The sequence below is a fragment of the Sinocyclocheilus rhinocerous genome, unplaced genomic scaffold, assembly GCF_001515625.1.
Source record: "Sinocyclocheilus rhinocerous isolate Xijiao unplaced genomic scaffold, SAMN03320098_v1.1 scaffold708, whole genome shotgun sequence".
In the NCBI taxonomy this organism is placed as follows: Eukaryota; Metazoa; Chordata; class Actinopteri; order Cypriniformes; family Cyprinidae; genus Sinocyclocheilus; species Sinocyclocheilus rhinocerous.
Genome location: NW_015635523.1, coordinates 377,613 through 395,436, shown reverse-complemented (window position 1 = coordinate 395,436; position 17,824 = coordinate 377,613). Strand labels below are relative to the sequence as shown.

Genomic DNA, 17,824 nt, shown 5'->3' with positions numbered 1-17,824 from the left:
GTTTTGTTGAAAACATAAAGGATTTAGTGCAAATTTAGGAAGCCAAGTCCAACAAGATATATAGACTATTTGACAGGCGGATGAGTGCCAAATGGTTTCTAAGTCTCAGTGCACTCAGCCTCTTAAATCTTGATGAAAGGACCGCTTTTGAAGCCTATTAACAAAATATATTAAACTGGTGATTATTTGATATTACACAACTAAAAAGGTGAATGGAAAGCTACACTGTGTGGTCAAATTCTTTCATGGCAGTCATAATCCTCTGTAAATCCTGTTTAACTAAAATTTGTCCGAAACTGAAGAAGCTCATCCCGACACCTTGTGCTGGACTGGAATCCTTTTGTATTCTAACACCTGGTCCTATTCCACATCAATACAATTCCGTCCTGTTCACAAGCGAGCTGCTCTATCTTCTGCAATGCATGTACGTATATAAAAGGTTGTTCAAAATAAATTTGAGCTAATTCTTCATATGGCTACTGTATATGGGTACATGAACAGGATTTTTCAGCAATGTACAAACAGACACAAGCTTCAGAAATGAATTTACTACCGGGATAGTCCACGTAAATATAGTTTCAAAATAAAGGTCTTACAGAGACGACTGAAATTTATCAAGAGTCAACTGTACGTAAGAGGAATTGTATTTAGGGGTTTTAACTGTTTTAATTTTTAATAATTTGATTCACACAAAATGTTAGTAAGTAATATTGGAAGCGGTTTCTGCATGTTTTAAAAAGTTCACTTGTCTTAAATTCATAAAACTGGTATTAAATGTAGCATGCACTGAATAAATAGCAGTATTTTTTATTTTGTTTTTGAATACAAATATCTAAATCTTTAAATCAAGATGCATTTACTTGAGATGCAAAATGTTTTTGAGAAATAAGTTAATGTTTAAAACAAGAACTGATTATTTGATATTACACAACTAAAAAGGTGAATGGAAAGCTACACTGTGTGGTCAAATTCTTTCATGGCAGTCATAATCCTCTGTAAATCCTTTTTAACTAAAAGTATAAGGCAAGCCATATTAACATTTATTTCTATCAAACTAATACCAATTTTTGATATTAAACATATTTTAATTAGAAGTAAACAATCAATCAATGACTGGCATCATTTTTGAAATTAATAACTAGTAGATATTAGTACTTATCCCAGTAGCTGCAAATATCTATTCAGTTAGTCACTAGTACATCAGACGGGTTAGTCTTTATTCCTTTGCCGATAATGAAGATAAAGTAACTATTCCACTGTCACTGGTAATGAATTGCACATTTTTGCCATTGAATCATATGGGGATCTGTTGCTCGGATATTTACTATTCTCTTCTTAACTAGTCAACTAGTGAGACAAGAGATTTTTCTAGTAACAACTGAGATAGATACTAGTGTCTCATACTGTAAATACTAGTGACTAACTAAAAGTTGACTATAGGAATAAGTAATATGCAGGCTATAATTAGCCTATTAGTGAAACTGAATAGTCACACAAAGACCTGTAAAGTATGGGGATCTGTTTCTCAGATAGGAACTATTCACTTCTTAACTAGTGAACTAGTGACATGAGAAATGTTCCTAGTAACAACAGGGATAGATACTTTTGTTAAGTAATAGTGACTAACTGAAATGTAGTCACTTGGAATAATTTCTATAGCACAGGCTATAATTGCCCTACTAGTGAACTTGAAAATAGATACTAGTCACATAAAGTGACATAGCTACTACTTTGTTTTCAGCGGGAAAAAAATGTTAAATGAGCTTGCCATAAAAGGGATAAACTGGAGTAGCGTGGGTTATGCAAACGCAATCTCTGTTTACCTTTTGAATGCGCGCTTGTGATTGGCTGTCCAGGCTGTCACTCCAGCTGTGGGCGTGGCCAGCTCACTCTACTCTAAAACACGCTGCACCCTGAGAGCGCTTCATAACACAGTCATTTCATTTAAAACCGCGCTAGGCATGGTTCGAGCCATACATCGCTGAGTTTTACAGCGCGATCAGACACAGGGCTTCACTGTCAGCTCTGATCATGTGCGATTGTTAGAGTGAGCAAACTAGACAACATCTTAACTGCACTTATCCTCTGTTTAAGGACAGTCGGCTGACTTCGGCTTTGATTTTGTGATGGCAGAACCGCAGCAACAGCTGGTTGACATCGACCCGGATTTCGAGCCTCTCTCCCGGCCGCGCTCATGCACCTGGCCGCTGCACCGACCGGAGTTCAGCGAGCCGGGGAGCTCCAACACCTCCTCCCCGGCACCGTCCGTCAAGCCTGAGCAAGGTATCGTGGACTTTATCAACAGCCTAAGTTTACTAGAAGAGACCGAGGACTACCAGGAGGAGAAACCCGTCCTTTTGAACGACTTCCACTGCCAGGACAACTGCGTTCATCCCCAGCAACAGCATCCCCAGCAGCCGAATACCCAGCTGACGCACCCGCAACAGGTGCCGCCGCTCCCCGCCCCTGCCAGCAGCTCCAGCCCTGCAGCGGCCCAGAGGAAGAGCAGCTCGTCTCGCAGGAACGCCTGGGGGAATATGTCATACGCTGACCTCATCACCAAGGCGATCGAGAGCTCCCCTGAGAAGCGGCTCACCCTGTCTCAGATCTATGAGTGGATGGTGAAGAGCGTGCCTTACTTCAAAGATAAGGGCGACAGCAACAGCTCAGCCGGCTGGAAGGTAATGGCTCTTCATGGCCAAGCACAAGTGTCATTAAAAGTAGCATTAGAGGTCATCCTATTGTATACCTTATATTTAAACACACTAACATATAGAAATATTTTTGCACACTGAAAGCATCTTTTAATGTGTCCATTAATGTATTTTAATTTTATTATAAGATCATCAACTCAAATTTTTTTTGGAAAAGTAAGGCATGTGATTCAAAATAAGTGGAAGGATGAATGTTTTGCTATATTTAAATGAGTGCAGCTAAAAGATCAATTCATATCTGATCTTCTACATACAAAAACATTTTCTTAATCAATATTTTCATCTGTATTTCCAGTAAAAATATCTAAACTTCCTTAAAAGAAGATACATTTACTCTGTAGGACCTTTTTCTTTCTTACTTTCTTTTTTATTTTTTTTTAAATATATCGTAAATTAATTGTTTATCATTTCAAGTATAAATCTAACAAAATCAAGAAACCAGATTTATTTATTTATAATTGTATTTCCTCCTAAATGACCTTTCTACCTGACCTAATTACCTCTACCATGACTGGTAATATTTCTTTGTAACCTAATGTAGGCAAGCTTTACAGAGGGTCTTGGATGGTTCTGGCCTGACCAACTATGTTCCCATCCTAGCAACCACAACTGTCTATCCCACATTATATCTTGGAGCTAGTGAATTTAATTCAGTTAAATACTTTTGAGATGACTGTTGATTTTGACTATCTAATTTTGGTGTTACCACATGAAGCACCTATTTTTTTTTCTTTACCAATGTAGGCCCCTGAAAAAGGTGTAGCGTAATATATGATAGTAACAATTATCCTTCAAAAGCGCAGTTGTGGATTCCCTCTCAGCGCAAATGAATGACATGCGGTTTGTTATGGAATTTAAGGCTAGAAAGAGGAGGGACCCGAGCTCACAGTGTTCAGAAGAATGCATAACCCAGTTTCAGTTGCGCATTTGCTGATGCCAGTTCAGTTTAATCTTTGTTTAATATCCTTGTCAGAACAACTTGTGGTTTGGCTTTCTGTCATCAGCATGACGTAGAGAGAGGGTTAAATAAGGCTAAATAACAACTTTTTTTTTTTTTTACTCGCCCTCATGTCATTCCAAACTTGTATGACTTTTTTCTTCTGTGAAACTCAAATGTAGTAAATTTGTTTTGCATGCTTTCAAGCTTCAAAAAGGATGCAAAACCATCATTAAAAAGTGGTCCATACATCTTTTGCACTATATTATTCCAAGTCTGAACTTATGGCATACAATAGCTTTGTGTGAAATATAATGAAAAGAGTGACAGCGTCTTTACATTTTCTACTTTTTATGAGTGAACTACTGTTATTCATCTAGCATTGTGAGTGAACTGTGGTCATTTTCATCGGTTTTAGTCATGTGACCTATTTTCCCAGCACTCATGCAGAGGTATGTGGTAAGTCTTGTGATTTGACGACACATTTCTAAATTCAACATATATTTTGTTTTATCATTTTCAAACCTTTTTTTTTTTTTGGAAAACATTTTGTTAGAAGTGTTTTGCTACTATATTTCCATAAATGCACTAATGTAACAATTATGTAACAATAATGACAAATTGTGTATCTTAAGTGTCCAAATACCTTTTGCGGAAAATTTATTTCCGTGTTCAGATATTTCAGTTTATTTTTATTTATTTTTTATATTCATTATATTTTAGATTAGTAACAAGCTGCAACAAATAATTTAATCATTTATTAGGTTTTAAATTTGTGGTAATAGCTGGAAATGATGCAGCTATGATGTAACTTCATTACAGCTATAAATTCATAAACCCACTTTTGCTGGAAAATTATGTCATAATGCGATTTTCTTTATGATTTTCAACTCTTTATAACTGATGCTTCCAAGACGCCACAAATTAGTCTTGCAACTGTGACAAAACCTCAGTTGTGTTAGCCAGCTGGATACATTTAACATGAAGACATATTTAAATCTGAATAATTTGCACCAAGAAAACCAAATGTTTAAGCTTGAAAGACATAAAAACTGTATGCAAATGGATGCATTCCATCATTGCACCACTGGTCAGACAGGGCAAGTGACATGGCCAATGGACCATTCTTGTCGAAATATGTTAACATATGTTGCTTTTATTGTGAAATGTACACCATGTGCTATAGAGTTTTTGTCCCATGATAACCAGATATTTTGTTGATTGGTTGGCAGTGGTTTCTGTAGTGTAATGCTAAATTGTTCCTTCCACTTTGGAATCTCATTGCTCCAAAATACTGTTCCACATCAAATGTGTAGCCTACTAATTGGCTGTTATCTTGCCTTTTGGGCCACTTTAGTTTCATTGTGGACATATTGCTTGTCGCTGGAATCATGCTTGTTTTAGATTCACAATCATTACTAAATCAAATTGCGAGTTGGGTGCGAAGAAACTGATCACTTTTGTTTAGTTCACTTCTGATGCACTAGTTTTATTTTAGTTTCAAGCCTAGATGAAACTGCTAAATAGAATTCAAGGCGGTTGAAGTGAAAATGCTATCCTGTGGTTCAAAAATCTCTGGGGTTCAGAGGTCAACATTTTAAGGTCATGCCAACAAGTTTGTAGAGCATGTAATTGGGAGTCCATGTTCATTCCCTTAAAGTCAAAGTGAAATAATAAGAATAGTGTTTAGACTCATTTTATAAGGTTTTGGCACATCTAGCATTGTGAGTGAACTGTGGTCATTTTCATCGGTTTTAGTCATGTGACCTATTTTCCCAGCACTCATGCAGAGGTATGTGGTAAGTCTTGTGATTTGACGACACATTTCTAAAGCTCCTGAGGTGCTTTGAGGTGCCTGATGACTAAAACCAACTATCAGGGCTGCCATGAGTGGAGCAAACAGAGAGTGGTTTCAGCATTGAAAGGGTCTTTGTCAACCTGTCATTTGTCTCTAGAGCACTTGTTCCTGTCTCTGATTCACCCCTCCATACAAGCCACTTTTGTTTCTTTGCTTGCTCGGTGCGTAAATGGAAATACAAATCCTTACCGTCACCCATGTCAGGGCCTCCTCCCAACACTGAGCTAAAAATACCCGCAGGATTACCTTTCATTGCAGGGAGACACATTTACCTGAAAGGTGTGGTCCGCCCCCCTCCTCACCGCCATCTACACGCCACGACAAAACATCGTCTGGACTCCTCCACCTGTGACATCATAGTTTCAGCATTCCAGTCACTCGTAGGATATTTGTAGGGGTTGGACTGTTCTTTATCATACTGTCTACATACCTGAGACTACAATAGTATTCTGCTTCCTGTCCCAGTAGATTCCAGTCTGTGACTGTCACGTTAACGTAAGTAAAACCTGAGCACCAAGAGAAGGGTTTTGCCATGGTGCAACTGAGTCAATGTCATATGATTATGAGTATAATACAGGGCTCTGCAATAAGCTTTTTTTTGGCGGGGGGGTCAGCTGGATACATTTAACATGAAGACATATTTAAATCGGAATAATTTGCACCAAGAAAACCAAATGTTTAAGCTTGAAAGACATAAAAACTGTATGCAAATGGATGCATTCCATCATTGCACCACTGGTCAGACAGGGCAAGTGACATGGCCAATGGACCATTCTTGTCGAAATATGTTAACATATGTTGCTTTTATTGTGAAATGTACACCATGTGCTATAGAGTTTTTGTCCCATGATAACCAGATATTTTGTTGATTGGTTGGCAGTGGTTTCTGTAGTGTAATGCTAAATTGTTCCTTCCACTTTGGAATCTCATTGCTCCAAAATACTGTTCCACATCAAATGTGTAGCCTACTAATTGGCTGTTATCTTGCCTTTTGGGCCACTTTAGTTTCATTGTGGACATATTGCTTGTCGCTGGAATCATGCTTGTTTTAGATTCACAATCATTACTAAATCAAATTGCGAGTTGGGTGCGAAGAAACTGATCACTTTTGTTTAGTTCACTTCTGATGCACTAGTTTTATTTTAGTTTCAAGCCTAGATGAAACTGCTAAATAGAATTCAAGGCGGTTGAAGTGAAAATGCTATCCTGTGGTTCAAAAATCTCTGGGGTTCAGAGGTCAACATTTTAAGGTCATGCCAACAAGTTTGTAGAGCATGTAATTGGGAGTCCATGTTCATTCCCTTAAAGTCAAAGTGAAATAATAAGAATAGTGTTTAGACTCATTTTATAAGGTTTTGGCACCCAGCATGTTGTTTCATAACTCTCTTGTGTTTTTAAATATGCACACCATTGTTTTATGCGCCTTAAGCAGTCAAACGCACACATGCATACAGGTAGAATTCAGTGTGGGTCAGTTTTGTTATTCCCATGTGCCCTCATAAGACTACTGTAAAAATGGCATGTACTTTCTTCTTTCGGAGCCTTGGCAGTTTGCACCCAAAGCTAGAGATGTGTTACTATATCTGTGGTATAGTGATACAATCTTGTGTGGAGACGTACTGTAGCTCATCTTCTGTAATTCAACACACCTTTATCATTCATATCATTTTATTTACTATTTTAATTCCATTCATAATGTCTTTTAATGGCACTAAGAGTTACTCACCCAAATTAATAAATGAACCCATGTGGTTTTCATTAAGTTATTTTAGAAAAAACAAGTTTTCTCACTTCCCCCTCTTTCTCATGCTTTTGAAAAATGTTTAACTCTGAGCCCTACTTACAGCACATGAACCCTGTTACCTCTACATGCTTTGAAGTTCACCATAGGCTTTCACCTCACCTACTAACACACACACACATGCACGCTATACATTTGTATGTTAATGTTTTCAGACTATTTCAAGGCACACACAATATTTGTTCAAGCTTATCTTGAGCAGATACCAATTTGTATTCTTTGTCGTTCAGTAAGTTTCGAGTGTAGGCGTACTGGCCGCTGATTCTCCAAAACTAGTCACTTTTGACGTGTTTGTGGATTCAAAGTGTGCATTAGGTAGTTTTAAAATCTAAATTGTAGAATTTTACATTTATCTCATTCGGTTTGTGAGTTCTAGGGCAGTTTCTCGGAAAATATATTTGATAGATAAATGCCAGGGCATACAGGTGAAGTGTGCGCAGAGGCTGAAGTTTGTGGTTGATACCTGCTCTGAATAACACGTAATTAGCATTGTGCAAGGTGCAGCAAAATTGAGGGGCATTTTGCTTTTACACACACTCAAAGTTTTAAATATGCACACCATTGTTTTATGCGCCTTAAGCAGTCAAACGCACACATGCATACAGGTAGAATTCAGTGTGGGTCAGTTTTGTTATTCCCATGTGCCCTCATAAGACTACTGTAAAAATGGCATGTACTTTCTTCTTTCGGAGCCTTGGCAGTTTGCACCCAAAGCTAGAGATGTGTTACTATATCTGTGGTATAGTGATACAATCTTGTGTGGAGACGTACTGTAGCTCATCTTCTGTAATTCAACACACCTTTATCATTCATATCATTTTATTTACTATTTTAATTCCATTCATAATGTCTTTTAATGGCACTAAGAGTTACTCACCCAAATTAATAAATGAACCCATGTGGTTTTCATTAAGTTATTTTAGAAAAAACAAGTTTTCTCACTTCCCCCTCTTTCTCATGCTTTTGAAAAATGTTTAACTCTGAGCCCTACTTACAGCACATGAACCCTGTTACCTCTACATGCTTTGAAGTTCACCATAGGCTTTCACCTCACCTACTAACACACACACACATGCACGCTATACATTTGTATGTTAATGTTTTCAGACTATTTCAAGGCACACACAATATTTGTTCAAGCTTATCTTGAGCAGATACCAATTTGTATCCTAGTTTGTCGTTCAGTAAGTTTCGAGTGTAGGCGTACTGGCCGCTGATTCTCCAAAACTAGTCACTTTTGACGTGTTTGTGGATTCAAAGTGTGCATTAGGTAGTTTTAAAATCTAAATTGTAGAATTTTACATTTATCTCATTCGGTTTGTGAGTTCTAGGGCAGTTTCTCGGAAAATATATTTGATAGATAAATGCCAGGGCATACAGGTGAAGTGTGCGCAGAGGCTGAAGTTTGTGGTTGATACCTGCTCTGAATAACACGTAATTAGCATTGTGCAAGGTGCAGCAAAATTGAGGGGCATTTTGCTTTTACACACACTCAAAGCGAAAGAGAGAAAGGAAAGGGTTGAAAATGAAATGAAAGCACATGCAGCGCTGCTCCACCGTACCACAGACAGATGAAAGACTTCATCACTGTGGCTCTGCGAGTTGGTGCAGACTTTGGCTCTGTGGGTACCTGTGGCTTTTAATCTAGAGCTACATCAGTGTGCATGCATGGGACAGTAGCGTGACAAAAAGATGCTTGTGAAAACCCTCTGAATTCATCAGATATCAGGAAAAAAGTCCCCAAACTGAAATGTCAAATGACGACAACCGGATGTCAGCGCCAAAGGTGAAATGCAGAAAAAGAATGTAATGTAGTCAGTCACTTATGATTACAATTCATGTGAAAAGTTATTTCATTGTGAACTTTTATTTTTGGCACCAAAATAAGAGTGAATAATGATTTACTGTAATCCTCATGTTTTATTCCGGTCATTTTGACCTGGAGAGGTTTTTCTTTTTCCTAAAAAAAAAAAAAAAAAAAAACCTAGTTTATGTTATTGCATTGGACTAAAACTTACTGATTTTGCTCACACAGGCTATAACAGCTTCCCAAAAATTACAATTTTGGGGGATTTTTTCCCATTTTGTTAAACTTCTGGTGTTCCTGGTCAAGAATGTCTGGCCTACAAAAAACTTCTGATAAATTTCTCATAATGCTATATTATTACCAAATATTGGATTCATCTTTTTTTAAGCTTTGGCAAATTGCTAAAACATGGTCAAAATTATCCATAATTAACTTTTTTGTTCACTCAGAAACTGAGGTGCGTAAGCTCCGATCAATGAGGCCAGTCAGTTCCAAAAAGAAATACAAAACCTGTACTTATTAAAAGAAAGCAAGTTGACAAAAAGACTGAATCTGAGATTTGGTCATGATATAGCATAATTAGAGATTTACAAAAAAATAAAAAATAAATAAAAAGCTCATCATTTTTGACCGTGAACATTTTCATTGACAAAATTGTTGTGGGCATAATTGGTCAAATTGATTGGTAATGAATTAGTGGATTTGGACTAAATTAAAGTTGACTTCAGGTGATTTGAAATTAGTTGAAATTTTGAAGCTGATTTATTTGAATGGGTGTCCAAAGGCCAGAACACATCTGTTGCAAAAAACTGAATTTGAATTGAAATAATTTTCTTTGAATTGCACTGAGGTGTAGCATTCATGCAGATAAGAATGAACCGTGGAAGCCTTGACTGCCCTTCATGATGAAGACACAGAAATAGGTATAAGATAGACTGGAATGTACCCTTGAGCTTGCCAGAGACATTCCTAAAAAACTTGTTTGCTCTTGCTACGGAAAGACATATGCATTTTAGCTGGAAAAATTCCCTGGACTCATCAGAGCTGAAGTCGTGCCAACTTTAGCTAATTATTCCAGAAAGCAAGACAATAAGACATTTGTTTTATTTGTCAAAGCCACACCACAAGAAATCAGAACTCTCACTGTGCGTTTACTGACCACAAAAGACCAAACATCTCTTGACTTCTCCTTTTTGCCCATTTTTCTTTTGCCCAAATATTGCGGTCATCTGTATATATTTTTTATTGCTTAGATGGTAATTCATTCATTCAAAGAGCGAGTTCAGTGATAAATAGTTTTTATATGAAAAGTTAGTATATATTTTCTATTTCCATTTTGTTTTAAAGACATTATACTTTTAAAACATTCAAAAGTTAGACTCAGTAAGATATTTAATGATTTTTGAAAGAAGAGTCTCACCAAGGCTACATTTATTTGATCAAAAACACAATAAAACAGTAATAATGTGAAATATTTTAGCAATTTCAAATAACTGTTTTCTATTTGAATACATTTTAAAATGTAATTTAATCGTATTATGGCAAAGCAAAATTTTCAGTAACCATCACTCTAGTCTTCAGTGTGACATGATCCTTCAGAAATAACTATAATATGCTGATTCGTTGTTTAATTATTATCCGTTTTTATAGGTTCTTAATTGTTAATAGTCATTTTTATTATTATCAGTGTTGGAAGAAGTTTTGCTGCTTAATATTTTTGTGGAAACCATTATACATTTGAAAGAGACTTCTTTCAACAACATAAAAAATAATCATTTAAATATATATTTAGATTTACATTTTATTTTATAGAAGAATATATACAAACACTGGAAGATGCAAAGATGCAGCATACCAGGTTTAGGCTGTTTAGGACAGTATCATCTTTCAAAGTGTGTCTTCAAAAGGTCAACGTCATCCTGTCAGATCTTGTCTGTCATATAGAGGAACGCACCTCGTTGACGCCATGTCTGTAGTGGTGGAGGTATCATGGGAGGTCTGCATTGTTGTTAAAGCACGGCTACACCCTCCAAAGCATATATATGACCTGTGTTCCCATTTCTGTCTAAAAATTCTCGCTCATGGGATTCCTCTCGCTAAGTCCCAGAGAGTTCAGAGGCATCTGGGGTCACTAAAAGGCAGCAGAGGGTATTTTGTAGGCCCCACTGTACTCTAGCCCTACTGCACAATCACAGGAGGTGACAACAACTCCTCCAGCCTTGTGGAGAGAGGGAGAGGAGAGGAGGAGGAATGGAAGGGAAAGGGGGTTACTAGGGAAAAGCGTCAAACATCCTCCATTCCTGAGCACTGCGCTCATTTCCATCTGCGCGTTCCTTAAAGCATTTCCTCTGCTTTCCGTCAGAAAACACAGCGGCTTGTGTTTACAGAGGGACATCAGTGAAGTTGACTTGAACCGCTTACATCAACATCGTGCAGTGTTTCCGATACTGTCATGCTTAACAGTAATTTCTGAAATTTCTTCCCCTGTCCTTATGTCTTTGACTATTTGGGAACTAAGACAACATCAGAAAGAATGTGAGATTGTCAGTTCAGCATTGGTTGCTGACATTGAAACAGCGTTGAATCAGTGGACTTTATTAATCACGTTTTGATTGGATCGTGTTCGTGATTCATAGAAGAAATAAAGTCACAGATTTGAAATGACTTGAGGGAGAGTAAATGATGAACCATTCCTTTTATAAAATCTAAACATGTTAAAGCATTGTTTTGTGTAACTCTAAGCTTCCCTGTCCCTCTGACGTCCCGCTCTTCTTAACAAGGGTCACTGACCTACGAATGTCTCCGTTGTCCAGTGCTGCTGCATCCGTGTCTCTCTGTTACAGAGACGCAGTATCTTGAAAGCAGCTCTCTCTGAGAAAACACTGATGAATGACTTCCCCCGTTTTATTTTCTACCACTAATCATTCTCAGCATTGATTAGACTTCTGAGTCCATGTCCTTCCTGTGTGTGTAAATCATGCCCAGAGAATGCCTGCACTCGCTCTTCTCCTTTTCCTCTTGATTTCATTTTTATAAATAGTGCATTATTAGTAGAAATATATATAAAATGTCTTCTATGACTTGAGCGTATAGTGTTGATGATAACACTTGCAAAAAAACACTTGTAGTGTTTTTGTATCATCAGAAGTTTGTCTACGATACCTAAAGTTTATTTTCCTTGTGGTGACACTTACAGATATGTGGGGAAAAAACAGATAAATGGATGGATGGATGGATATATAGATAGATAGATAGAGGCCAGATTGGTGGAGTGTTGCAGTGATGTTTGTCCTTCTGTAGATTTCTCCCATCTCCACATATGATCATGGAGCTCAACTAGAGTGACCATCAGCTTCTTGGTCACCACTCTAACCAAAGCCCTTCTCCATCAATTGCTCAGTTTGGCCAGGAGGCCAGCTCAAGGAAGAGTCCTGGTTGTTTCAAATTTCTTCCATTTAAGGGTAACAGAGACTACATGCTTCTGAACTCTTCCCCAGATGTGTGGCTTGACGCAAACCTGTTTCTGAGCTCTACAGACAGTTATTTTTGACCTCAGGCTTGGTTTTTGCTCTGATATGCATTATCAGCTGTTAGACCTTTTATTAAGACGTGTGTGCCTTTCCAAATCATGTCCATTCAATTGAATTTGCCACAGGTTTACTAAGTGTAGTAACATCTACAAGCAATACGAATGCTCATGAGCTAAATTTGAAAGGGTATGAATACTTGTGCAATGGAATCATTTAAGTTTTTTATTTTGAATAAATTTGCAAAGATGTTAAAACCTGTTTTTTGCTTTACCATTATGGTAAATGGAGTGTAGAGTGATGTGGAAAAAAAGTTATTTAAAGCAGTTTAACACAGGACAGCAACATAACAAAACGTGAAAAAAATTGCACGTAGGCACTGTAGATAGATAATACTACAATTAAATATTTTAATAATTATGTTTTTTTTAAATCATCTTAATTAATGTTTTATGCATATTTTGAAAATCATTTTTTTTTATCTTTGTTTTTAAATTTCAAATTTTTATGTGATATCCCTGAATTCACATACAAATTAAACAAATTTTCCACTTCACAGGTTTTTTTTTTTTTTTTGCATTTTTCATTTCACAATTGACATTTTTGACATCAACAAAGGTTTATGGCATTATTCAATAAAGAGACCACTGAATAAGTCCAGTGCTGTTATTAACTCAAATTAAAGCTAAAACTATTAAAAATCCTTTTAACAAATTGAAATAGACTTAAATGAAAAACACATGAAAATTCGAAAGTTGTATTATTGTATAAGGGAAGTTGTATTATTTGTTTTTGCATTACTTTTTTGTTATGGAAAATTTATCATTCATAATTCATCATTAAATTTCATCATTAAATTCAGTCATTAAATATATAATATTAAGTTTATTTAATTATTTATTGATGACATCATTTTATTATTATATTAAGGCTGGTACATTTGCTTATTTCAATTGTGATTGGCAAAAAATGATTTTGGGTCCCGCCTACGCCTGCTATCAAAATCATATCTGTTGCCCCAAAGGGATCTCATTAAAACCACAGCTAAATCAAACATGACCCTTTTCTCTGGCCTCTGCAGTGATATCCTTTTCCTTTAATGTAAAACTTCAGCCGCTACTGGACCTTTGTCATGTTGAGTCCAGTGGCCCCGGTGGAACCTTTGGCTTGAGGTTATTTTTGCACTTTCCTGTAAAAACAGTGCACACGTCTCCCACAATGAGTGATGATGCGTTTCCTGCTGAGTGGCTGGAAAATAGCGACATTCCCTCCCCTGAAAAAGACACACACACTCTCTCTGCCTGGCCGGGAGACGGGGGGCACCAGAGTTTGACAACAAAACTCGTCGTCAGCCTGTCTGGTTCATTCCAGAATACATTCTTGACTCCGCTGTGCAATATGAAGCAGTTTTGCCATCCTATTAAAAGCACATGGAAATTAATGATGATGCTAACTCCTTGCTAAATGAAGCCAGAAACGATTGAGGATGAGTAGATCTTTGTGAATGTGATGTTCTGTGGAGATTTCTGGAGGCATTATAGGACCAGACTCAATTGTCCTTTAGCATTTGATTGAATTATGAATGTTTGGCTGTGATATTATTGGTTAATATTACTTTTCCCCGCACACTTGGTCTTGGTTACATCAGCAGAAGTTGTTAAAAGGAAACTTAGTAAAAGGGATGCTCAGATTGATCATCCACTTACCAGAATCATATAATAATCACTTTGTATGACAATGTTATTTAATATTATTTGTTCCATTATAGTATTTATTCATATTTAGAGTTAGCTTTTATTTTTATTTTTATATTTTTATTTTATTTTGTTTCAGTAACATACAACATATACATTTTTTTATATGTATTTATCACTTTTAATTTCAATAAAATTTTTATTTCAGTATTAGTTTTAGTATTTTAGTCCTTCAACTTATTTATTTCAATACATTTTCATTTGAAAATTATTTTTAATAGTTTTAGTTTTAATTTTAGTTAATAACAACACTGGACATATTCAGATAATTCAGGTATATCCCATAAAAATGTGAAATGAAAAAAACAAAGATACAAATACGATTTTCAAAATATGCATAAAAACATTCACTCGCTTGAGGTAGATCAATTTATCAGATATTCTGATGACGAGAAATTACTAATCGTATCAAATCTTCAACTGACGAATCATTTTTTTTAAATTAAAACTAAATAATTTTTTTAAACAAATTAATTCATTAAATAATTAATAAGTGAATTAACTTTTATTTCAAGTTGTCTTTATTTATTTGATTATATTTGTATTTATTTTAAAAAAAATTTGGGGGGGGAGGAGAATGACAGAAATAACAGGGGAGTGACAGGAGGTGTGTTATTCTTTACACCGTCTCACAATAACACACACGCCCCTGCAGGCCTCTGGGGGCTAGTTGAGGGGAGGCTCCGCATCCTGTAACACACACACACACGTACACGTGCAAACACTCACTCATAACAAACACACAAATGCACACACCCACAAAGGCACGTTTGCTCCGATACATGCTCACAAAGGCCAGGTGCTTGTCTTCAGAGGGTGTTCCCTCAGAAGGGGGTCCCTCCGTTCCGTTTCTCGCTTTCTTTCTCTCTCAGGGGAGGCTGCTGCTCACTGGATACCGGTGGGCAGAAAGACCTACGATGCTTGGCGCCTAACTGGAAGTCTGTATTTTTCTCAGTGGCCTGTGACATGAACCGTTACCACACGTGCAGTATGTCAACTGGCACCGGCGCGACTTACATACAATGCATCTCTCTTTTCTGAAGATAGATGTACGAGTGGCAGGAAAAAACCTACTTTAGAATTTCTCAAAAGTATTTTTCATTCACTGTGAGGGTTAAAGGAAGTGAGTGGACATTTGTTGATGTGGGAAAGCCACGATAAAGAGATCAATGTGTGTGTGTGTGTGTGAGAGAGAGAGAGAGAGAGAGAGCGAGAGAGAGAGAGAGAGAGAGAGAGAGAGAGAGTGTTTGCGCACGCTTTTTCTGTTTGCGGGAAAAAAGCCAGCGATGAAAGGAGAATAGATAAGGCTTGCTCACATGACCTTGGCCTGGTTTTGTGTGTCCATTCTTCTTCCTCTGCAAAGATGTGATGTCACTTCCTGTAAGTATTCTTGGTTTAGAGATTTTTCATTGAGCTGTTGCATACACTACATTTCAAAATTTTGGGATGAGTTTTTATTTTATTTTATTTTTTTAAGAAAAATACTTTTATTTAAAAAGGAAGCATTAAATTTAGAAAGTATATTAACATTTGATACAAAAAGTCTATTTCAAATAAATGCTTTCTTTTAATCAAGGAATCCTGAAAAAAATCAGTTTCCACAAAAATACCAAGCAGCACAACTGTTTCTTTTAACATTAAAAAATGAAAAAAATTAAAACAATCAAATGTATAATAATAAAATTTTCTTAAGCATCGAACTAGTATATTAAAATGATTTCTGAATGATCATGTGACACTGAAGACTGGAGTAATGATGCTGAAAGTTCTGCTTTGCAAACAGTAATAAATTACATTTTAAAATATATTCAAACAGTATATTACTGTTTTTACTGTATTTTTGATCAAATAAATGCTGCCTTGGAGGCTTCTTTTAAAAAAATCTTATAGACCCCAAACTTTTAAACAGTTGCATTTGAAAGAAAATGTACTGTAAAGGGATAGTTCAGCCCAAAATGAAAATTCTGTCATAAACAAACAAACAGGCAAACAAAAACGGTTAAACATACTTAAAAATTAAATGTTCTACAAAAGTCAGGTTTAGAATGACATGAGGATGAGTAAATGATAACAATAATTATTTTTTGTTTTTGGATGAACTTGCATTTTAAAGCTTAAATTTGTTCATCAGCTGACTGACTACAGTAATTAAGCAGTGTGTGGTTTGGTACTGTACAGGTGGTCTGTGTGTGTGTGACACTGGTATGTGAAGTATGTTGGCTCATTGTATTGCATTAAGTATGGTCGACGGTAATCACTCCTCCATGGGCCCCAATATACGTATACAAGACTGCAAGCTAGATTAGAGCTATAGCAACTCTAACATTTTCTAACAAATCTTTGAGAGAGGTTGTTTACCCCAAAATGGAAATACCCCATGCTGTTTTATATCCAACTTTTTTTTCTTCTGTGGAGCACAAAAATTTTTTTTTTCCAGAATGTCCATGAGCTCTTTTTCATACAATTAATAATAAATGGAGATGAGAGGTGTTTAGCTGCAAAAATGACAGAAAAGTGTCATATAAAAGTAGAGCGATTTGCGTCATTGAATTAAGAGAGCATGCAAGCATATTCAAACTTGGTACATCAGGATGCCTCATACCAGTTTTGACGATGTTGACACTGGACAATGTTGCTAGAATATACAGAAAAGTGAATGCCGGGAAGATTATCAGTGAACAATCGTTTCAGTTTTGTTCAGTTCCTCACACATATAGCTATTAGGAGAATTGGAATATAGCACATAACTCCATATTTTATTGTGTTTTTTGTTCTTTTTGTAGCTTGACACAACCCCTTGTCAGTGTGTTTTGGTGTGCAGAAAAGAAATGCAAGTATATTCTAACAAAAATTTCCTCAAAACTAAGTCTTAATAGTTTCAAATGACATGAGGCTGAGTATGATGAGGTCAACTGTCTCTTCAATCGAATAAGTACTTGATGTCAGACCTTCAGTACCAGTACTAGTACAAACCCCTTCTCTATGTTTTAAGGACAGTGTGCCAGACCTCTTTGTAGTCTCAGTCTTTCCATTTGACACTGAGCCAGATGTGAGAGAACGTAAAAGGAATTGAGAAGACTTAAGACTTAAAACGGCAAAATGAACAGTCAAACTCATTTAGTGAGTGACAAAGTTCATGTTGGGTCATCCTGTTATTAAAGTGTAATAAAAAAAAACAAGGCTCCAGCAGGTTGCTCTGGTTTCACAGCCCCCAAAACACACACACATTCTTTCAAAGGCACATATAATTCATTTGAAATGTCACATCGTGATCTATAATAGAAAATGAAAAGGATGCTTTTTGTAAACCAATCAGCCAATCATTAATACTCAACAGAAGAGCTGAATCACCTTCGAAGTGTGTGTGTGTGTGTGTGTGTGAGAGAGAGGGAGAGAGAGAGAGAGAGAGAGAGAAAGAAAGAAAGA

General features: G+C 36.5%; 1 protein-coding gene across 1 annotated transcript in view; it reads left to right on the top strand.

The window, feature by feature from the left end:
- Window positions 1-1,932: 1,932 nt before the first annotated feature.
- foxo1b (forkhead box O1 b) overlaps window positions 1,933-17,824 on the top strand; it is a 33,460-nt gene continuing 17,568 nt past the window's right edge. The window contains exon 1 of the mRNA XM_016561356.1: window positions 1,933-2,681. Coding sequence (XP_016416842.1) covers window positions 2,127-2,681 — 555 coding nt within the window. The 5' untranslated portion in view covers window positions 1,933-2,126. The remainder of the gene's footprint in view (window positions 2,682-17,824) is intronic.